Source organism: Erpetoichthys calabaricus, chromosome 5 (assembly GCF_900747795.2).
Source record: "Erpetoichthys calabaricus chromosome 5, fErpCal1.3, whole genome shotgun sequence".
Classification (NCBI taxonomy): Eukaryota; Metazoa; Chordata; class Cladistia; order Polypteriformes; family Polypteridae; genus Erpetoichthys; species Erpetoichthys calabaricus.
Window position 1 is genome coordinate 13,744,354 of NC_041398.2, and position 24,300 is coordinate 13,768,653.

Here is a 24,300-nt window from a genome sequence, read left to right on the forward strand (position 1 = left end):
GTTTAATTTTCTGTCACAACAGCGGCCAATCAGCAGATTCTCCCCAGCAAATGATGTAATGTGTGCGAAGATAAATCTACTTTTACTTTACCGGGCCAAGCTTCGTAATCGCAAATCTGACATCCTCGGAGTGAACACTTAAACAATGGGGAAGCTGTTCTCCGCGTCTCAGTAACCGATTGGATTTTTCGTGTTTTCTGTTTTAGGTCTTACCTCGTTTCCCGAAATCCGATTGGATCTGCCACGCGATATTTAATAGGTTCCGCTCTCTGTCTTGTGTGACGTGTCAGGCGGCCTTTGAAGCGTTGCATCGTGCCCCGCGCATGCGCACTTCAACAGAAGACACACACGGATTTTATTAAAGAGGATTCACCCATTCTCAGCCCTGAGCAGGCTTTATACTAACAAACTGAATTTGGCACATCGGTTAAGACGTCTAACTCTGCGCAAAGCAAACCCCCCCCCTCTTTCACAGACCTGAGTATTTCAGTTTCTGACCATAAAATTCCAAGGGGGCCACAAGTTTCCTTACCGTTTGTTAACTGCCTTTAAACAGCTTGGAAAATCCCAGAAAATTATACCAAGCCATTCAACAATTAACCTCACTGGAATCAACACGTGGATGGACGTTAAGGCTGACCATCATAAGTAAGGAATATAGGGATGGGAAAATGATACGAAAGCGTCGAAGCTTGGCAATTTAAAGCGCAGGGAGACGAATCACCGAGTCAAACCACCGCTCTCACGTGACGTTTGAAGCTTCGAATGTCATCAGTGCTTCACACCGCGCTTCGTTGGTGCTAAATGAACAGGTCACCTATATAAAATACATCATTCTCATTCAACAATGATGTGTTGTGAGAAGAGAAAATTTTGGAGAGCTTTCGTGACGAATAGCAGATGACGTTCAAAAATTTAAATGGACTTTAGAATTAAATGAACACACTTCATTTGTTAGTGTTAGGGTCGTCTGACCTTACTGCTGACGCGAGACTGAAACAGTGAGGGCCGCTTCATTTGTGCTCTTGCGTTGACCTCCGTTTACCACCCGATGTCGCTGTTCATACCGTGGCGGAGACTTTAAAAGATCAAATTTTTATCCGCAAAAATAGCAAGTCTCCAAGCTTCACGAGGCTTAATTTTCTAATCACTAGCAAGGATGATGTACAGCAAAGTGCTCCTCTAAATATTTAATACATTTCACTTGAGGGAATGCCCCTTTTACTTTTGAATATTGCTAGCATTGTGTCAGTGGACTGCTGAAGTTGACGAACTTGTACAAAAGGGTAAATAAACTAAAATCGACTTGTCAAAAGATGCCATATTTTTAGTTCTTATACCTTTTCCCACTTCACTATAACCAGACAGTGAACTACTGAGTGCACAGCAGGGACACCTAAAATTCAGGACAGAAAGACCCAGCCCTGGGTGGGATGGCTACAGTGATTAAACCAACTGGACACGTTCATGGTCACACCCCTTTAAAATGAATATTTTTAAAAGGTAGCAGGAATGTACAATTCAAGAAACCAGACAGGTAGTGAAAGAAGTGCTACCTATAAGAACGGCCACATCTAAAGTAAGCCTCCAAGATTACAGCACAGAAGTGCATAGCATGTGAGAAACTGCAAACTGGAATGGAGGTTAAGAGAAGAATTTTCTACAATAAATGAGGAGAAATCCCTAGAAACTAGTTAATCCCCTAGGACTTACCCTGTGGGCAATTACAATGAAGGAATGATGAAGTCTAACAATACCACACAGGACAGGTAAGCAAAGCTTTGCCCCATTTCAGAGAAACCACTAGAAGTTTGTATTGAATGGCAACCAACTGCCATTTTAAACAAAAAATTTGGGTGGCAAGTGTTTGCTGTGGTATTAAAAGTCACTAGATCTGCAAAATCCACCCACCTCCAGGGAATTATCCAGTACCATCTTGCAGTAAAGATTACTGCGAGAAGTTCAGTTTGGTTGAAACCATTAAAATTGAGGTAAGGGAATACCACCCCACACACCCATGATTCCTACAACATGTGGACAAAATGAGTACAAAGATGACCAGTCATGAAATCAAAACAATTTTATTAACATTTCAGATTCACTTTTTGCCAGTATAACCTTCTTGCAGCAAGTACAGCCAAAATGAGCACCACCATCACGAGGGTAGCTGCAGCTCCTAGCACCAGGTATCCAGTGGGGACAGAAGCTGTGGGAGAACAAGGCAGGCAAAGGACACTTACTCCCATATTCTCCAGATCATCTTTAGCACGAAGGATCATTTTGACCCAAGTAGTAACCTGGCCAAATCCAGAATCAAGATGGAACATTACCTTCCTGCTCCAGTCTAGAAGTTTTCACCTGGTCAGCCTCCAGGATTACAGGACCACTGTGAAGGAGCACATTCTTCCTGACAAGAGCAATCTTTGCCACCTTGTCTGCAGCTCTGCTAGATCCTGAAAGCAAAGGGGTAGGATTAAATCAAACCCATTAAAACCATCCAGGAGAAGTAGCCAGATTGCCAATACAATAAGCTACCACAAATAGCAAACACCTCTAGCTCTGTTGGTCTTTGTTTAAAGCACTCAAAAACAGGTATTCAAATATTAGGAAGGCACTAGAAAACCAATAAACAAAAAACCAAAGTGGCCAAAAGCTACTCACTCCTAGAAGGGCAAGTCTGAGTACAGGGGTCTGTGGCAGATGGATAGCAGGCAGCAGCAACACAGTAGATGAAGATCTACAGAGAAAATAAGGACAGTGGAGAAACCAAACAGGTCTAGGTGTCCCAAACATCTACATAATTCTCATGACTGGATTCTGAGACACTCCAAACCAGAGAATATTTTGGGTAAAACCATATTAACCTCAAAAGCACAAAACATTTCCACTAAATAGAACCCACCTTTTCAGCCAGGGCTTGCTGAGCAACAGGATCCACAAAAGCAAACATCTCAAACACAAATCTCTTGTAATGACTTGGGTAGGCCACTCCAGATGTGCTGTCCACAGTCACCAAGCTGGTCAAATAGTTGTCCCCCGTGTATGGGCACCTGGGACAAGCAGACCCCATAGTTACCACTGAGCAGCCAAAACTATCCCAACACCACCCTCACATGAGGAGGAGCACCTACCCATTAACCAGAAGGCTCCACTGGGGCTGGCTAGAAGCAGAAGGTCCTGGGGTGACCCAGCAGTCCCCAAGAGTCAGAACAAGGTTCGGGTCAGTCCTGTTCACGATGTGCACTTCCACACCCACAGGATCCCTCAGAGTTTTGGTCACTGGGTAGTCAGCATCCACATAGTAGGAGCCATAGGAGGGATCTGGACATGGAGAGAAGGGGCATCATCATGGTCAAAAGATTTTCAACTATGCTACAAATCTGCTCACGTTAACAAAAAGGCACTCTTCAAAGAGAACACCACACAATGGGGACCCCCACTCCATACTGTACCTGTAGCAATGACCAACTCCAGGTCAAATGGCCCTTGCTCTACTACTGGAAGAGGTGGTGCCACAGTATACACCTCAGCCTCCACTTGCACATCCTGGCTTCCCGAGTAGGTGCACTGGAAGAACAACCTGAGGAGAGAAACACCACATCATAGCAGGTAGAGCACATTTAGGGTTAGAGGAAGCAGGTTCAGAAGCCTTACTTGTAGACACTGTCCCTGCTGATGGAGCCCTCTGGACCACTCCTCACAGTGACGGCAGCAGACATGGTGTTCTGGTAAGTCACATTGCCACCAACCATCTGAAATAGGGACATTACAATCACTGCGGACCACTAAATACTGTGTTGGGGAGGGGGAGGTTCAACACCTTTCCACACCACTTGCACTCCATTTTCCACTTTGAATATCCCCAAAGGAGGGGATTCTAGACCAGGAATCAACCATAAAAACCTTTGCGAATTACATCTTATCAAGCCAAAGGACAATGCTAAATACAATTGGATTTCCAACTAGACAAACACTAAGCCACTTCTAGCCAACATTCCTACATCACTAAGATGGAGTCTCACCTGAACTGTGCTGCCACAGGCACCGACTGGAAACTGGTACATGACAAAGCTGGACAGGCTGGTCACAGGGCTGCAGCTGGGGGAACTACTGTCCACCAACAGCAGGGACCCAAGATCCAGGGGAGGAAGGGTCACATTCTCGGACACCACCACCACAAACTGGCCATCCAGGGTGCACTGCACAGTCACTGGACAAAGAAAAACCAACATGAATATCCAGTAGCAGCCACCTTTGCTCACTCAAACCCCCCCAAACCGCTCACCATCATTGGCATAGTAGCATGGACTGGTGCTGCTGCTTGAATCGTAGCAACAGTTGTTGGCTTCACAGTCTGCTTGAGTGATGGATGAAGACCCTCCACAAGGGAGCTTCTCACCCTCTGCCACGGTGCACCTGTCAGCAACACTCCCAGATCGGCGAGCTGCGATGGTCAAAAAGCCCTTTTAGAAGATGAGAACCCCTCAGGGTGTCCACCCACAAGAGAAATCATACCTGGCTTAGGACAGGTGAAGGTTTTCATATTTGATCGTGATCCAACAGCAATAGTCACGACATACTGGGATCCCTAAAGAGAACAGGAGAGGCTCAGAGCACAACACAAGATACTCAGATTAATTAAAAACTGCTAAAGCGCTGGCGCTACTCACCTGCTCAGACACGTGAGCGTACGAAGAAAAGGGGACCTTTGGTGCGGCCAGATGTTACAAGGAGGACAATTCCTGGGAGGTCTTTGGTCACCTTCACAAGTCCTCCTCTTGTCTCTATAAAATACAAAAAGTTTAAGAGGACAACATTTACACGAAGGCGCGGAAAAGTCCGAGGGAACACGTCACTCACTCTGGAGAAAAACAAGCGGAGAACCAGCAAATGACAAAATCATCGTGTCGTCGTCGTCGCATTTCTTAATCACGTCCGCTGACCGAGCAAAGGCAAAATTAGCGCCCTGCACCAAAACGACCAACCAGAAAAAACACCAGAAATCCAAACGCGCCATGCTGTGAATACATCAAACAGGAACACGACATAAAGTGGAGAGCGCTCGCGCGGGTTTAAATCATTGGCGGCGGCGCGCACACGTGAACTCGTTACTGAGAAGGCTTGAAAATTGAGTGCGGGAAATCGGCGGCACTCAATCTGCTCGTGTGGCTTTACTGACCAATCAGCACGTTACGGCATCGGACTGATCCGTCCAATCGCATACCGTGTAGAAGTGACCGCTCTGCAGGTGGACCTGTCTGTTCATTTAATGAGGGAAATCAGGAAACATCAAGGAAGAAAAGAAGACGAGAAACGTGACAAGTACGAGTATTTCTAAACAGTGGCTTTGTAAAATAGACGGTGTGGGAATGATCCGGCGTCTTGTTGGAGGGTCTTAAATCACATCGGTCTTCTGTGTTAATAATCTCTCTTTGCTGTAATAATAATAATAATAATAATAATAATAATAGTAATTCTTGTATTTTCGATGTCAACTGAATTTAGTTTATTTATTGTTTTTTTCTTAAATTCAGTGTTGTTAAGATGCAGAAGACAAAATTCCTCCTTTGATTGGCTTTGGGGAAGAAACATGTGCTCCTGTATTTCTTCATTAGGATTTTTATTATTATTTTTAATAAAAAGTTTCTTTCTGTTTTCAGTTTTTGTTAGCATTTATTCTTAGCGCTTATCTTATCAGAGCTTCGTTTCACTAAATCGATGCTCAATATTAACGATTAACGCGTAACTTTAAAATACACGCAGCTATACCAAAGTGCTTTTTCGTTCGTTTTCTAAAATCCTGTTTATGCAGACACTTTATAAAGTCCTATTAACCCGGCCCTGAATTCTTCTACAAAAATATAATCGCATATCGACGGCAATGTAGCGGATTGACATTGATTTCACTGTAATGTGACTCTTTATATTCATATGCCTTTCTAACACGTTTTTTATTTCTTCTATGCCTATCTACAGAAGGATTATCTTTTTGATGCTTTCAGATTTTTTTACTGTAAAATTTGCTGTATTTTTAATTAACTAAATTACTCTGTTCACATGTTTACAGTTTTTTAATGTATAATACTAAGAAGTCTGGCATATGTTGCTTGCGTTCAATGTTTTTACAGTAGTGATGAACTTCTCCAGGCTGCTGGTCAGGCTCTGGCATTGCAAGCCGATGTTTGCTTTCATTTTGGAGACGGGCGTCATCCCAACTGACTATAAAGCGGGGCCTGTCATCGCTATCTGCAATGGGAAGGGTGATCTCCAGGATAACACTGCTCTCAGTGCCAGGTAAGGTCCTTGTTAGTGTCATCGTTTGTAGGATACGTGATCACTTGCTCACCTACCAGTGACCAGAGCAGTCTGGTTTTACACCTAAGAAGTCTACCATCGACTGCATACTTGCACTAAGGTTTCTTAAGGTGTGCTTTTGTAAAGCGTTTGACTCAGTTGATCGAGCTGCCCTGTAGGACATCCTGTGCCTTCGTGGGATCCCCTCATGGTTGCTGGAGTTCATGGCTGGCCTGTACACTGGTATTGTGAGTGCTGTGCAGAAAGGAGGCAGACCCTCTGTGTTTTTCCGATTTGATTCTGGGGTTTTTCAGTGGTGTGTTCTGCTTCTAATCTCCAATGCTGGCAGGGATGTGGGGTCCAGCAGCTGTGGGGCATCTGTTGGTGAAGAGAGATTCAATCATCTTGACGTTGCCAATGATGCTGATCTTCGTGGAGGCAATGGAGGTTCTGATTGGGGCTCTTGAGAGACTGAGTGAGGAGTCTGAGTGTCTGAGTTTGCAAGTGTCCTGATAAAAACGAAAGAGCCAGTCCCTTAATGACCTCTTGGGCATGGCCATCAGCAGTGTGACTGTCTGCAGAGAGAAAGTCGACCTCGTCAAGAGGTTTACTTGGCAGTGACATTCTGGTGACTCTTTCTGTGAAGGCAGCAGATGGACTGGGAGAGTATGGAGGGTCATGAGGTCACTTTAAAGGGGTGTGTGGTGCTCCCGATATCTCTGCAACATGCAGGACAAAGGTCCAAGTATTCAGAGTCCTGGTGCTTCCTGTTTGTTAGACATGGACGCTATCCAGTGACCTGAAATGAAGACTGGACTCCTTCATGGGTGTCTCTTCAGAGAATCCTTGAGGCCTGCTGGTTTAACTTTGTGTTGCTCACAGAGTCCCAAATGAGGCATGTGACCTCCACAGCTGGCGGAGCTGACAATGGGTCAACAGGTCATGGGTCAATTGGGTCAACAATATTGGATGGATCATGTGGGTAATGGGACAGCGTCCATGACCTACTGACTCACGTTAATATTTGCCAGTAGCGGTTTGTAATTTCAGCCTCGTATTAAAATTTCAAAGTTGTATCATCCCATGTCACTGTAATGTAATAAAATGAAAAGAGCTGCAGAAATATTATGCCTACTGTACTTACTTATCTCTAAGATGACTGACCGATCAATTAAGTTGATTTCTAAGTTTACATACGATGACTTCCATTGACACTGCCTGGACAAAAGCCATGTCCATGAACTATGACTATGCCAACTGGACAGATATTCCCAATGGACTGGTCAGATATGCAAAGCAGGTGTCGGACATAAAGTCCAACCTGCCAAGGGTCTTAAACATGAGGGGGAAATGAGGTCCTGGTGTAGCTTGAGTGACACGTTTTCATCCATTTTTGAAGAGTCGTGACACGCTGATTCCCCTGCTCAGGAACAGAGTAAAGGAGCACTTGATTTCTGGAATTGATGTTTTAAAGGACATGGGGTCCTTCATGACAAATTTTCCTCTGTTATCAAATTTTCTTGAATATGCCAATATTCCCACCTTGTAAAAAGCTTTGTGAAAAACCTATAGAATCTGCAAGGGTTCTTCAAACGAGTGAAGGCCTCCCTTCTCTTGCTAGCCATTGATCCGATTGACTCAGCTGCCGATGATGGGATTGAAGCAGCAGATGTTTCAGATGTCAACTTGAGCACAACTCTGGAACCGTTTAACAAGAAGCTGAAGGCCGATGCATTCGTATGGTGCAGAAGTGCTAAGACAAGTACCAGTAATGTGAGTCGGGTATCCAGGCGCGCAGAGAGTCAACGATGAAATGAGAGATTACAAGAGAGAAGCAAATCCACCTCAGTACAGTACAATACAGTTTATTTGTGTATAGCCCTAAACCACACTGGGAGTGCCACAACGGGCTATAGCAGGCCATGCCCAGACTCTCTTAGAAGACATGGATTACCTCCCAAAAAAAAAAAAAATTGAGGGAAAAAAATGGAAGAAACTTCCGGAAAGGCAATCTGAAGAGAGACCCCTTTGCAGGTAGGTTGGGTGTGCAGTGTGTGTCAAAAACAGGGGGTCAATACAATAAAATACACCGAACGGAGCACAAACTTATCCTCAATACAATACAATAGTGAAATAAAAAGATTACAAGTACAGAGCAGAATTCAAGATAATATGATTTGGATTTGTTTAGAGTCCTGCAGACCTCAGCCTTCAAGCTGCCTCCCCCTATTGGCCATTCCACAGCTGAGTCAGTGCTGGGCCAGCCAATCCAATGAAAGGACCCCTCTACCCAACAATTCCTACGATCCTCCATCAGAGCGGCAGGCTAAACAACTTGGCAGGTAGGAAGTGGGCACCAAGTGCCACATTTGAGTACCGAGAAGTAAAACAGAATAGGTGAGGGTTAGTAACAAATTCTAACTCTCATGTTACTTATGTTTTAGTGCTAATGACTGACAACAGAGATTCAGTCTGTACAGTTAATCAGCAGCTCTAGTCAGGGTGTGCTAAACTGAAGTAGTGCGTCTTCAGCCGGGATTTAAAAGCTGAGACCAAAGGGGCATCTCTTATAGTAGCAGGCAGACCACTCCACAGTTTAGGGGCCCTCAATCTGCAGCTTCTGCGTCTGATCACTTTGAGTCACTGCAGTGGCGGCGTCTTTGCTGCAAGACGCTTCCGGTGTTACCAGACATCGCTAGACGACTCTACGTAATTACAGCATGTTCAGCTGAATACGACAGACACTTCAGCTCATGCAGAGCTCTACACAAAACTACGTCACAGTGCAGTAGCATGTTTTCCAAAACTGTTGAAACTCTTTCAGTTGTGCTTTTGAGGTGTGCAACAATAAGCTAATCGAGTGATTTTGGAATAGTGACTGGCACTGGCAACACAGGTTCAGGCTGGCACTACCATCCTGACCTGGTTTAGTTCTTATTTATTAAATCAATTCCAGTATGTGCAGAAATGTGCTGACAGGACTGTATCATTATACACAGAAGTTCAATATGGTGTCCCGCAGGGCTCAGTACTGGGACCTTTACGGTTTTCACTTTACATGCTTCTCTCATTAGAAAACATTTTAATTTTCACTCATACACAGTTGACACCCAGTTCTACCTTTCTTTAACCCCTTCACCGCCCTCTGCCGGATATATCCGGCACCGTTGTTTTATTGCTAACGCCATACTGCCGGAATTATCCGGCACATTTGCCTGTGGTTATATGAATGCCTGGCAAGTAGTATAACTGACGGGTTGGCGTGGGTATTATTACTACGTTGTATTTCGACAAGTCTGTGGTTGTTTTGGCCGGTCATGTGACGTGATTCGCATGTAACAGCTGTGAATATGGAGAAACGTAAACTGACTTCAAGTGAGGCTTAGCAGGTGATTTTGGACAGTTCTGATCATTATTGTAGCAGTTCTGAAGAAGATTTTAGCGACAGTGATGAGCAGCAACGTGCGCTGCATGATACTGTGAATGAAGACGCATCGGATGACGGCGCTGAGTGGGTGTATCCCCAGCATCTCAGCTGGGCTGCTGCCCGTGGTGAACTACCTTTTCTGCATTCGTTTGAGGGAACGTGTGGCTTTATTGTTGATGTAAACAATTACACTGCTGAGCAGTTTTATGAGCTGTTTGTGTCACCTGATTTGATCAGACATTTTGTTCATCAGACAAATCTGTATGCAGCACAGTTTATTGAGAAAAATCCCAATTTACCTCCACATTCCCGTGTTCGTGCTTGGTTTGACACTGATGAAAACGAAATGAAAAAATTCATTGGGATTTTGATGTTGATGGGAATAATCAGAAAACCAGATATTGAGATGTACTGGTCTACAGATCCTATGTATGCAACACCTATTTTTGCAGCTGTCATGACACGTAACCGATTCTCTTTGCTGCTGAAATTCTTTCATTTGAATGACAACAGAAACGAGCCAGATAAGAAAGATCCAAACCGCGACCACTTGATCAAGCTACATCCTTTGATTGATCATTTATTTGAAGCATTTCAGTTGCCCTACATGCCAGGACCGTCAGTTGCAGTTGATGAAAGTTTATTGTCGTGGAAGGGCCGCTTACAGTTTCGACAGTATCTACCATTGAAAAGGGCACGGTTTGGTATCAAGATGTTTTGCTTAGCTGAGAATTCAGGTTACATTTATAGATTTCGTGTATACACTGGCAACTTGCACAACATTTAGTGGTCAATACTGCTTGAATAAATGTAAAAAATGTAAAAAAGTAAAAAAACGAAAATTGTTCAGATTTCGCCTGGCATGGGGAATATTTAGGGAGTTGGCGGTTAAAGGGTTAAGACCAAATAAAGTTTTTCCGATGCTGTCTTTAGTTACTTGTGTTAGTAAATTAAAGGACTGGATGGATGAGACCTACCTATCTTTAAACACAGATAAAACAGAGATGTTAATTATTGGAGGGAATGACGCTGATCTCAACAATATTTTGTCATCATTTGGAATCACCATTAATTTTACAGAATCAGCTCTCAATCTAGGAGTTATCTTTGATTCTAGCATGTCATTTAAAGAGCACATTACAAAGTTGTCTAAATCAGGGGTCTCCAACTCCAGTCCTGGAGGACCACAATGGCTGCACATTTTTCATTCTAACCCTTTTCTTAATGAGTGACCTGTTTTTGCTGCACATTCACTTCTTTTGAACTAATTTTAATTGAATTGCTCTTGAAGACTCAGAACCCATTAATTGTTTTTTTCCTTAATTATCAGCCAAACAGTTATGAGATACAAAATGAGCCAAAACAACTGGTGTCCATCATACAATATCTGAAAATAAAGAACGATGAATGTCTCAGGAATGTCAATCTGCTCAGGTCCCCAAAACATTTGACCAGTGCTCTTAGAATGAGATCATCAACATTTTAAGAAATGTCTGCTAATGCACCAGGAGAGCAGCAAGAAGCCACGAAATTAAAGAACGGGTTTAATTAACAATAAGCATTGGGACCTTATTAAGTCACTGGTTGGAGTGAAAATGGTTGGAGTTTGAGGCCCTGTGTTAGTTGATCTTCTCTTGGCTCCCTCACTTCACATTTCATGTCTTTTTGGGTGCCACTTAAGGAAAAAAATGAAGCAGTTAAGAGTAATGATGAAGAAATTCAGGGGAACAAATCTTAAATAAGCAATTCAATTAAAACTAATTAAAAAAAAAACAAGGGGTTCTGAGTCATCAAGAGCAAGTCAATTAAAATTAGTCCATAGAAGTTAATTAGCAGCACAAGCAGGGCACTCATTAAAAAAAACAAAGGGTTAGAATGAAAACCTTCAGCCACGGTGGTCCTCCAGGATGGGGCAGGGCGACCCCTGGTCTAAATCATGTTTCTTCCATCCTAAAAATGTTAAGGTGTTATCTAAATTACCAGATTAAGGTGTTTTCTAAGTAAGTTGGATTCTGAGAAATTAATTCCTGCATTTATTTCTAGTAGGATTAAATACTGCAATGCAGTATTCACTGGATGATCAAACTGTTCTTTATTCAGCCTCCAGTTAATCCAAAATACAGCTGCAAGAATAATTACAAGAACAAGAAAATATGAACCCATAACTCCAGTTCTTAAATTCTTACACTGGCTCCCGGTTAAGTTTAGGGCATAGTTCAAAATCCTTTTAACATGTAAAGCCTTAAATGGCCGAGGTCCAAACAAGTCTGAACTCATGACTTACAAACCAGAGTGCACATTAAGATCACGATGCCAGTCTGCTTAGGATTCCAAGGATTAATAACAGTGGGAGGTTGAGCTTTTAGTTGCAGGGCCTCCCAGTCTGTGGAGTGGTCTGCCTGCTACTATAAGAGATGCCCCTTTGGTCTCGGCTTTTAAATCCCAGCTGAAGACTCTACTTCTGTTTAGCACACCCTGTCTAGAGCTGCTGATTAACTGTACAGACAGTCATTAGCACTAAAACATAACGAGATAGAATTTGATACTAACCCTCACCCATTTCTCTTCTCAGTACTCAAAGGTGCCACAGCCCACCTGCCAAGTTGTTTTGCCTGCCTAAGGTTAAGTCATCCCTGATGGAGGATTGCAGGAATTGTGGGGTAGAGGGATCCCTTCTCCAGATTGGTTGGCCAAGCAATGTTCAGCTGTGGAATTGCCAAATGGGGGACAGCTGAAGTCTCCAGGACTCTAAAATCCAAATCATGCATTCTGTTAAATTCTGGTCCATACACAAAAAATTACTGTATTGAGGATTTGTTCGGTTTTGTGTATAGTCCCCTTTCTTTTGCCACACAACCTACCTGGAAAGGGTTTTCTTTGAACTGCCTTTCCCCGAGGATTTTCCACCACCTCCAAGGGATTTCTTGTCTTTAGAGAATCAAGACAGGGGAGGGAAGAAAAAGAGAAATGGGGTTGTAAGGGGAAGGCAGTCAAGAGGCAGGGCCTGAAAGCCTGTTGCAGCACTGTGTGATTTTGGGATATACCGAAATAAGTTGTATGGTTAAGTGAGGTCAAAGCAAGAAATCAAGAGCGCAAGTGTAGCGGTGCTTACTATTTCAGGCTCATGTCCACAGAATAGTCAGTTTATTTCATTCTGCTGAAGGTCCTCGTCCATTTATTCTATTTAACTTTGTGAATGCAGTTTTCTACTGCACTTTGTTGTGACTGATCTTTATCCAATTGTGATATTTAGCTTTGTTGAAAAACCCCTAAAGAATCTGCAAGGGTTCTTCAAACACGTGAAGGCCTCCACTCTCATGCTTGCCATCGAACCGACGGACTTAGCTACCCATGATGAGACTGAAGCAGAGGTCAACTGGACCACAACACAGGACCGTTATGCAAAAAGCTGATGGAGGATCCATTTGCATGTTGCAGAAGCTCCCTGGGGATGGGAGACACATTGAAAGTGTCATTTCAGTAATTAGAACTTCAGTGAAGCTCTTCTCATTAAAGTTGAGCCATTGGTATTAACTCAAATCTACAAATAAAGAATGTAAAGTGGAATGGCAGAGAAAAAGTAGGTACCCCACTGTATAGCAGAGTGGATATGTTGTAAGTGAAGAGCTTAGCCAATAACTCCGTTTAAGTTTCCATTGTCTTTGGCTGAATTCTTTATAACTCGGGAGATTTTATGCTCAACTCTGCATTTGGAAAAATCCTTCAATTTGTTTGAAACCATTAAAATTGAGGGGGAGGGAGTGAAATACCACCCCCACCATCCAATTCTACAACATGTGGGAATCTTAGCATGTTGTGATAGGGAACCCAGAATATCCGTGTGTAAAAGCACACTGCGAGATCACTGTAGGTCAAGTTCTATTAGAGCCAAAGGAGTACAAAGATGACCAGTCATGTAAATCGAAATAAAACTTTTATTAACATTTCAGATTCACTTTTTACCAGTTCAGCCTTCTTACAGCGAGTACTGCCAAAATGAGCATCACCATCATGAGGGTAGCTGTACCTCCTAGCACCAGGTATCCAGTGGGAAGAGAGGCTGTGGGAGGAGAAGGCAAGCAAAGCACATTTTACTCCCAAATTCTCCAGATCAGGTTTAGCACCAAAGATCATTTTGACCAAAGTAGTAACCAGGATCAAGAGGGAACATTACCTTCCTGCTCCAACCTTGAAGTTTCCACCTGGTCAGCTTCGAAGATTACAGGACCACTGTGAAGGAGCACATTCTTCCTGGCATGAGCAATCTTTGCCACCTTGTCTGCAGCTCTGCCAGATCCTAGAAGAGGGTAGGATTAAATCGAACCCAAAAACCGTCCATGTGAAGTAGCCAGATTGCCAAAACAGCTACCACAACATAGGGATACCAAACTGCATGGACACCTAGCTCGGTTGGTCTTAGTTTAAAGCAAACAGGTATTAGGAAGGCACCAGTACCCACCACAAAAAATTCCAAAAGCTACTCACTTCTAGAAGGGCAAGTCTGAGTACAGGGGTCTGCTTCAGAGGGATAGCAGGCAGCAGCTACACAATAGATGAAGATCTACAGAGACAGGAAGGACACAGTGGTGAAACCAAACAGGTCTAGGAGTCCTATACATCGATATAATTATCAGGACTGGATTCCGAGACTCTAAAGCAGACAATATATTTCCGGCAAAACCATATTAACCTCAAAAGTACAAAACACATTTCCACTAAACAGAAGAACGTACCTTTTCAGCCAAGGCTTGCTGAGCTGCAGGATCCACAAAAGCAAACATCTCAAACACAAATCTCTTGTAATGACTTGGGTAGGCCACTCCAGATGTGCTGTCCACAGTCACCAAGCTGGTCAAATAGTTGTCCCCAGTGTATGGGCACCTGGGACAAGCAGACCTACCAGTTAGCACTGACCAACCAACCTCTCCTCCCCACCCTCACACAGGGGACACCTACCCATTCACGAGAAGGCTCCACTGGGGCTGGCTGGAAGCAGAAGGTCCTGGGGTGACCCAGCAGTCCCCAAGAGTCAGCACAAGGTTAGGGTCAGTCCTGTTTACGATGTGCACTTCCACAGCCACAGGATCCCTCAGAGTTCTGGTCACTGGGAAGTCAGCATCCACATAGTAGGAGCCGTAGGATGGATCTGGCCATGGAAAGAAGGGGCATCATCATGGTCGAAGTATTTTCAACCAAGCTACAAATTTGCTCAGGTTAACAAAAAGGCACTCTTCAAAGACACCACACAATGGGGACCCAATGCTATACTGTACCTGTTGCAATGACCAATTCCAGGTCAAATGGCCCTTGCTCTACCACTGGAAGAGGTGGTGCCACAGTATACACCTCAGCCTCCACTTGCACATCCTGGCTTCCCGAGTAGGTGCACTGGAAGAACAACCTGAGGAGAGAAACACCACATCATAGCAGGTAGAGCACATTTAGGATTAGAGGATGCAGGTTCAGAAGCCTTACTTGTAGACACTGTCCCTGGTGATGGAGCCCTCCGGACCACTCCTCACACTAATGTCAGCAAACATGGTGTTCTGGTAAGTCACATTGCCACCAACCACCTGAAACAGGGACATTACAATCACTGCGGACCACTAAATAGTGTGGGGGTTGAAGAACAGCACCTTTCCACACCACTTGCACTCCATTTTCCACTTTGGGGATATTCAAAGGAGGGGATTCTAGACCAGGAATCAACCATTAAAAACCTTTTCCCATTACATCTTATCAAGCCAAAGGACAATGCTAAATACAATCAGATTTCCAACTAGACAAACATTAAGCCACTTCTAGCCAGCATTCCTATATCAGTAAGATGGAGTCTCACCTGAACTGTGCTGCCACAGGCACCGACTGGAAACTGGTACATGACAAAGCTGGACAGGCTGGTCACAGGGCTGCAGCTGGCAGAACTGCTGTCCACCAACTGGATGGACCCAAGATCCAGGGGAGGAAGGGTCACATTCTCAGACACCACCACCACAAACTGGCCATCCAGGGTGCACTGCACAGTCACTGGACAAAGAAAACCAGCATGAATATCCAGTAACAGCCACCTTTGCTCACTCACACCCCCCAACCACCCACCATCATTGGCATAGTAGCATGGACTGGTGCTGCTGCTTGAATCGTAGCAACAGTTGTTGGCTTCACAGTCTGCTTGAGTGATGGATGAAGACCCTCCACAAGGGAGCTTCTCACCATCCGCCACAGTGCATCGGTCAGCAACACTCCCAGATCTGGTAGCTGTGATTGTCAAAAAGACCATTTAGATGATGCGGTAGACACCCAGGGTGCAAACCCAGAAAACAAATTATACCTGGCTTAGGACAGGTGAAGGTTTTCATATTTGATCGTGATCCAACAGCAATATTCACGACATACTGGGAGCCCTAAAGAGAACAGGAGAAGCGCACACCACAATACAAGATACTCAGATTAATTAAAAATTGCTAAAGCGCCGGCGCTACTCACCTGCTCAGACACGTGAGCGTACAATGAAGAAAAGGGGACATTTAGTGTCGTGCGGCCAGATGTGACACGGAGGACAATTCCTGGGAGATCTTTGGTCACCTTTACAAGTCCTCCTCTTGTCTCTGTAAAATACAAAAAGTTTGAGAAAAACATTTATACGAAGGCGCGGAATAGTCCCAGTGGTCGAGTGAACGCCTCACTCACTCTGGAGAAAAACAAGAGGAGAACCAGCAAATGACAAAATCATCGTGTCGTCGTCGCATTTCTTAATCACATCCGCTGACCGAGCAAAGGCAAAATTAGCGCCCTGCACCAAAACGACCAGCCAGAAAAGACACCAGCAATCCAAACGCGCCATGCTGTGAATACACCAAACAGGAACACGACATAAAGTGGAGAGCGCGCGCGCGGGTTTAAATCATTGGCGGCGGCGCGCACAGGTGACTAGTTAGTGAGAAGGCTCGTAAATAGAGCGCGGGAAATCGTCGGCACTCCATCTGCTCGTGTGGCTTTACTGACCAATCAGCACGTCACGGCATCGGACTGATCTGTCCAATCGAATACCGTGTAGAAGTGACCGCTCTGCAGGTGGACCCGTCTGTTCATTAAATGAGGGAAATCAGGAAACATCAAGGAAGAAAAGAAGACGAGAAACGTGATAAGTACGAGTATTTGTAAAGAGTGGCTTTGTAAAATAGACGGTTTGGGAATGGCCTTGGTGGAGGGTATTAAATCATATCACTCTTCTGTGTTAATAATCTCTCTTTGCTAAAAATAATAATAATAATAATAATAATAATAATAATAATAATTCTAGTAGTATCAATGTCAACTGAATTTAGTTAAGTTGTTGTTTTTTTTCTTAAATTCAGTGTTGTTAAGATGCAGAAGATAAAAATTCCTCTTTATATTGGCTTTGGAGAAGAAATTGTAATGTGCTCCTGTATTTCTTTATTACGTTTTTTTATTATTATTTTTAATACAAATAGTCTCTTTCTGTTTTCACTTTTCGTTAGCATTTAGTCTTAGCTGCGTGTATTTTAAAGTTACACGTTAATCGCTAATATTGAGCATCGATTTAGGGAAACGAAGCTCTGATAAGATAAGCGCTAACATCCGAGGTGCTTTTTCGCTCGTTTTCTAAAATCCTCTTTAAGCAGCCACTTTATAAAGTCCTATTATGCCGGCCCTGAATTCTTCTACCAAAAATATAATCACATATCGACGGCAATGTAGCGGATTGGCATTGATTTCATTTTAAGGTGTCACGTTTTTAACACGTTTTTTATTTATTCTTCGCTTATATCTACAGAAGAATTATTTTTTTGCTGCTTTCAAAATTTTCCACTGTAAAAAATTTGTGTTTTTAAATAAGTAAATTACTCTGTTCACATGTTTACAGTTTTTTTAATGTATAACGCTAAGAAATCTGGCGTATGTTGCTTGCGTTCAATGTTTTTACAGTAGTGATGAACTTCTCCTGGCTGTTGGTCAGGCTCTGGCATTGCAAGCCGATGTTTGCTTTCATTTTGGAGACGGGCGTCATCAAAACTGAATATAAAGCGGGACCTGTCGTCCCAATCTGCAAAGGGAAGGTGTAAGAGTTTTTAATTTCAACCCATGTGTGTGCACCTGGCATGTGTCTGAGTCTCATATCCTTCTGAGCTTATGCTTAAAGCTGACGCTCTTATTTTATTATCCACTATGATAAAATGTATTTATTTATACCCTTAAGACAGTGGTTCTCAATCTGTGGGGCGGGCCCCCCTAGGGAGGCATGAAGTAACAAAAAGGGGTCGCAAAGATGTGAAAAGAAGAAAACAAGAATGAAAAATATGAAAAATGCATCTATTAAGACGAAAACAAATATGAACTTAAACTACAATCTGATGCTAGACAAATAAATATAGAGTTAGATAAATGTCGATAAAAGTTAAGTAGGTTTAATAAAATGTGCATCTATGATATATCATTAATTTAAAAAGAACAAATTAGTATTAGTGGGCTCCTTTCAATAAAATGTTAGGGGGGCGCAATTAAAACTGTTATGAAAACTCGGGTCGCAAATACTTAAAGGTTGAGAAACGCTGCTGTAAGAGAAATGTTACATTTATGGCATAACCATTTTTCTATAGTACTAAGCTTCCTGTTTCTGTACCAACGCTGGATCATAAAATTAATGAGGCCATTGTTCTTTACTAATTGATAAACAAGGTGTATGTGGCAAAGTTCACACATCTCCTAAAATAAAAAATATACATTTAAAAAGTCACGTACATCCTAAAGAAACAGGACTATCAATCAAATTGTGGTCATCTAAGGTATCAACATCTGCTTTGTCCTGTTTGCAACTGGGTGTAACCAATCATGTTAACAATTTGTCTGAATTTGTAATGAATTCCTTTTAAAGGATAGTGACCTAATCAACGAATTGTATAAATAGAGCTCAGAGGACACTTTTATCTCTTTAGCATGTGGCTAACATGTAATACACTTGTTACCTCTTCGGAGATTTAGATAAAGAGTAACGATTGCTGCATTCTCCTGACTGTGTTTTATTGCTTATATCGGCGCATTCCAGTTTTTTTTTTTTTTGGGGGGGTTGGGTTTTCTGTATTCATAATTTTGTTCCACAAAGGGTGATCACCAGGATTGTGGCGACTGCAAGGGGATAACACTGCTCTCAGTGCCAGGTAAGGTCCTTGTTAGTGTCATCGTTTGTAGGATCCATGATCACTTGCTCACCATGCAGTCTTGTTTTATGCCTAAGAAGTCTGCAATCGACCGCATCCTGACACCGAGGGTTCTCATGGTGGGCAAACGCGCATATCGGACGAGTTTCTTGACAACCTTTGTCAATTTTCATAAAGCGTTTGACTCAGGTGATTGAGCTGCCCTGTAGGACGTCCTGAGTCTTCGTGTGATCCCCTCATGGTTGCTGAATTTCATGGCCGGCCTGTACACTGATACTGTGAGTAATGTGCAGAGAGGAGGCAGACCCTCTGTGTTTTCCCAGTTGATTCTGGGGTTTTTCAGCAGTGTTTTCTGCTCCTACTTTGTTCAATGCTGACAGGGTCATGGGATCCAGCAGCTGTGGAGCATCTTTTGGTGAAGAGAGATTCACGGAACTTGACTTTACCAATGATGCTGATCTTAGTGGAGTCAATGGAGGCTCTGTTGGGGGTCTCAAGAGCATAAGTGAGGAGTCTGAGTGTCTGGGCTTGCGAGTTTCCTGATAAAAACCAAGAGCCAGGCCTTTAATGACCTCTTGGGCACAGCCACCAGCAGTGTGACTGTCTGCAGAGAGAGAGTCGACCTCATCAAGAGGTTTACTTGGCAGTGACATTCTGGTGCCTCATCCTATGAAGTCAGTATATGGACTGGGAGAGCATGGAGGAGCATGATGTCACTGGAAAGGGGTGTGTGGTGCTCCCGATTTCTATGCAAAAGGACGAAGGTCCAAGTGTTCAGAGTCCTGGTGCTTCCTGAGACTTCATGTTATCCCCTCAAGGTTGCTGGATATCATGGCCAGCCTGTCCACTGGTACTGTGAGTGCTATGCACAGTGGAGGCAGAATATCTGCGTTTTTCCCAGTTGATTCTGGTGTTCGTCAGCGGTGTGTTCTGTTCCTACTCTGTTCAATGCTTGTATGGACTGGGTGTTAGGCAGAGACATGGGGTGCAGCGACTGGGGGGCATCTGTTTGGTGAATAGAGATTCACTGATCTTGACTTTGCTGACGATGCTGTGATATTCGTGGAGTCAATGGAGGCTTTGATGGGGGCGCTCGAGAGACTGAGCGAGGAGTCTGAGGGTCTGGGCTTGTGAGGGTCTTGACAAAAAACAAGAGCCAGGCCTTTATTGACCTTTTGGGCACGGCCATCAGACAGTGTGTCTGTCTGCGGAGAGAGTATCGACCTCAATAAGAGGTTTGCTTACCTCAGCAGCGACATTCATGTGACTCTGGTGACTCTTCCTATGACGTCAGTATATGGACTGGCAGAGCATGGAGGGGAATGAGGTCACTGGAAAGGGGTGTGTGGTGCTCCAGATTTCTATACAAAAGGACGAAGGTCCAAGTCTTCAGATTCCTGATGCTTCCTGTTTTTGAAGCATGGACACTATCCAGTGACCTGAGATGAAGACTGGACTCCTTCATGTGTGCCTCTTCAGAGAAACCTTGAGGCCTACTGGTTTAGCTTTGTGTTGATCACAGAATCCAAAATGAGGCATGTGACCTCCATAGCTGGTGGAGCTGACAATGGGTCAACAGGTCATGGGTCAATTGGGTCAACAATATTGGATGGATCATGTGAGTAATGGGACAGCGTCCATGACCTACTGATTCCTGATAATATTTGCCTGTAGCGGTTTGTAATTTCAACCTCATACTAAAATTTCAAAGTTGTATCATCCCATGTCACTGTAATGTAATAAAATGAAAACAGCTTCAGAATTATTAGGCCTACTGTTCTTACTTATCTCTAAGATGACTGACCGATCAATTGAGTTGATTTCTAAGTTTACATACGATGACTTTCATTGACACTGAAGGGACAAAAGCCATGTCCATGAACTATGACGTATGCCAGCTGGACAGATATTTCCATGGACTGGTCAGATATGCAAAGCAGGTGTCGGACATACAGTCCAACCTGCCAAGGGCCTTAAACATGAGGGGGGAATGAGGTCCTGGTGTAGCTTGAGCGACACGTTTTCATCCATTTTTGAAGAGTCACGACACGCTGATTCCCCTGCTCAGGAACAGAGTAAAGGAGCACTTGATTTCTCGAATTGATGTTTTAAAGGACATGGGGTCCTTCATGACAAATTTTCCTCTGTTATCCAATTTTCTTGAATTTGCCAAAATTTCCACTTTGTAAAAAGTTTTGTGAAAAACCTATAGAATCTGCAAGGGTTCTTCAAATGAGTGAAGGCTTCTCTTCTCTTGCTAGCCATTGATCCGACTGACTCAGCTGCCGATGATGGGATTGAAGCAGCAGATGTTTCAGATGTCAACTTGAGCACAACTCTGGAACTGTTTAACAAGAAGCTGAAGGCCGATGCATTCATATGGTGCAGAAGTGCTAAGACAAGTACCAGTAATGTGAGTCAGGTATCCAGGTGTGCAGAGAGTCAACGATGAAATGAGAGATTACAAGAGAGAAGCAAATCCACCTCAGTACAGTACAATACAGTTTCTGTATAGCCCTAAACCACACTGGGAGTGCCACAACGGGCTATAGCAGGCCATGCCCAGACTCTCTTAGAAGACATGGATAACCTCCCAAAAAAAAAAAAAAAAAAAATTGAGGGAAAAAAATGGAAGAAACTTCCGGAAAGGCAATCCGAAGAGAGACCCCTTTGCAGGTAGGTTGGGTGTGCAGTGTGTGTCAAAAACAGGGGGTCAATACAATAAAATACACCGAACGGAGCACAAACTTATCCTCAATACAATACAATAGTGAAATAAAAAGATTACAAGTACAGAGCAGAATTCAAGATAATATGATTTGGATTTGTTTAGAGTCCTGGAGACCTCAGCCTTCAAGCTGCCTCCCCCTATTGGCCAATCCACAGCTGAGTCAGTGCTGGGCCAGCCAATCCAATGAAAGGACCCCTCTACCCAACAATTCCCACGATCCTCCATCAGAGCGGCAGGCTAAACAACTTGGCAGGTAGGCAGTGGGCACCAAGTGCCACATTTGAGTACCGAGAAGAAAAACAGAATAGGTGAGGGTTAGTAACAAATTCTAACTCTCATGTTACTTATGTTTTAGTGCTAATGACTGACAACAGAGATTCAGTCTATACAGTTAATCAGCAGCTCTAGTCAGGGTGTGCTAAACTGAAGTAGTGAGTCTTCAGCCAGGATTTAAAAGCTGAGACCGAAAGGGCATCTCTTATAGTAGCAGGCAGACCACTCCACAGTTTAGGGGCCCTCAATCTGCAGCTTCTGCGTCTGATCACTTTGAGTCACTGCAGTGGCGGCGTCTTTGCTGCAAGACGCTTCCGGTGTTACCAGACATCGCTAGACGACTCTGCCTAATTACAGCATGTTCAGCTGAATGTGACAGACACTTCAGCTCATGCAGAGCTCTACACATAACTACGTCACGGCGCAGTAGCATGTTTTCCAAAACTGTTGACGCTCTTTCAGTTTAGCTTATTGTTGCACCCCTCAAAAGCACATCGAGTGATTTTGGAATAGTGACTGGCACTGGCAACGCAGGCTCAGGCTGGCACTACCATCCTGCCCTGGTTTAGTTCTTATTTATCAAATCAATTCCAGTATGTGCAGAAATGTGCTGACAGGATTGTATCATTATACACAGAAGTTCAATATGGTGTCCCGCAGGGCTCAGTACTGGGACCTTTACGGTTTTCACTTTACATGCTTCTCTCATTAGAAAACATTTTAATTTTCACTCGTACACAGTTGACACCCAGTTCTACCTTTCTTTAAGACCAAATAAAGTTTTTCAGATGCTGTCTTTAATTACTTGTGTTAGTAAATTAAAGGAGTGGATGGATGAGACCTACCTATCTTTAAACACAGATAAAACAGAGATGTTAATTATTGGAGGGAAAGACGCTGATCTCAACAATATTTTGTCATCATTTGGAATCACCATTAATTTTACGGAATCAGCTCTCAATCTAGGAGTTATCTTTGATTCTAGCATGTCATTTAAAGAGCACATTACAAAGTTATCTAAATCAGGGGTCTCCAACTCCAGTCCTGGAGGACCACAATGGCTGCACATTTTCATTCTAACCCTTTTCTTAATGAGTGACCTGTTTTTGCTGCACATTCACTTCTTTTGAACTAATTTTAATTGACTTGCTCTTGAAGACTCAGAACCCCTTAATTGTTTTTTTCCTTAATTATCAGCCAAAAAGTAACAAGATACAAAATGAGCCAAAACAACTGGTGTCCATCATACAATATCTGAAAATAAAGAACGATGAAGGTCTCAGGAATGTCAATCTGCTCAGGTCCCCAAAACATTTGACCAGTGCTCTTAGAAAGAGATCATCAACATTTTAAGAAATGTCTGCTAATGCACCATGAGAGCAGCAAGAAGCCACGAAATTAAAGAACAGGTTTAATTAACAATAAACATTGGGACCTAATTAAGTCGCTGGTTGAAGTGAAAATGGTTGGAGTTTGAGGCCCTGTCTTAGTTGCTCTTCTCTTGGCTCCCTCACTTCACATTTCATGTCTTTTTGGGTGCCATTTACGGAAAAAAATGAAGCAGTTAAGAGTAATGATGAAGAAATTCAGGGGAACAAATCTTAAATAATCAATTCAATTAAAACTAATTTAAAAAAAACAATTAAGGGGGTCTGAATCTTCAAGAGCAAGTCAATTAAAATTAGTTCATAGAAGTTAATTAGCAGCACAAGCAGGGCACTCATTAAAAAACAAAGGGTTAGAATGAAAACCTGCAGCCACGGTGGTCCTCCAGGATGGGACAGGGCGACCCCTGGTCTAAATCATGTTTCTTCTATCCTAAAAATGTTAAGGTGTTTTCTAAATAAGTTGGATTCTGAGAAATTAATTCCTGCATTTATTTCTAGTAGGATTGAATACTGCAATGCGGTATTCACTGGATGATCAAACTGTTCTTTATTCAGCCTCCAGTTAATCCAAAATGCAGCTGCAAGAATCATTACAAGAACAAGAAAATATGAACCCATAACTCCAGTTCTTACACTGGCTCCCGGTTAAGTTTAGGGCATATTTCAAAATCCTTTTAACATGTAAAGCCTTAAATGGCAGAGGTCCGAACAAGTCTGAACTCATGACTTACAAACCAGAGTGCACATTAAGATCACGATGCCGGTCTGCTTAGGATTCCAAGGATTAATAAAATAACAGTGGGAGGTTGAGCTTTTAGTTGCAGGGCCTCCTTAACTGTGGAGTGGTCTGCCTGCTACTATAAGAGATGCCCCTTCGGTCTCGGCTTTTAAATCCCGGCTGAAGATACTTCAGTTTAGCACACCCTGCCTAGAGCTGCTGATTAACTGTACAGACTGAATCTCCGTTAGTCATAACTAAAAACATAACTAGTTAGAATTTGATACCCA

General features: G+C 43.2%; 1 protein-coding gene across 2 annotated transcripts in view; it reads right to left on the reverse strand.

Moving 5' to 3' along the window:
* The window catches only part of LOC114641729 (zona pellucida sperm-binding protein 4-like), a 290,625-nt gene that overhangs the window by 248,739 nt on the left and 17,586 nt on the right, over window positions 1-24,300 (reverse strand). The window contains exons 1-4 of one of the 2 annotated variants that reach the window (XM_051927498.1): window positions 16,412-16,609; window positions 16,208-16,329; window positions 16,053-16,125; window positions 4,286-4,444 (exon numbers count right to left, since the gene is read on the reverse strand). In XM_051927498.1, coding sequence (XP_051783458.1) covers window positions 4,286-4,444; window positions 16,053-16,125; window positions 16,208-16,329; window positions 16,412-16,565 — 508 coding nt within the window. In that variant the 5' untranslated portion in view covers window positions 16,566-16,609. Of the gene's footprint in view, window positions 1-3,654; window positions 3,753-4,285; window positions 4,445-15,560; window positions 15,749-15,820; window positions 15,980-16,052; window positions 16,126-16,207; window positions 16,330-16,411; window positions 16,610-24,300 lie in introns of those variants that run through there. The other variant, XM_051927497.1, reaches the window with a different exon arrangement.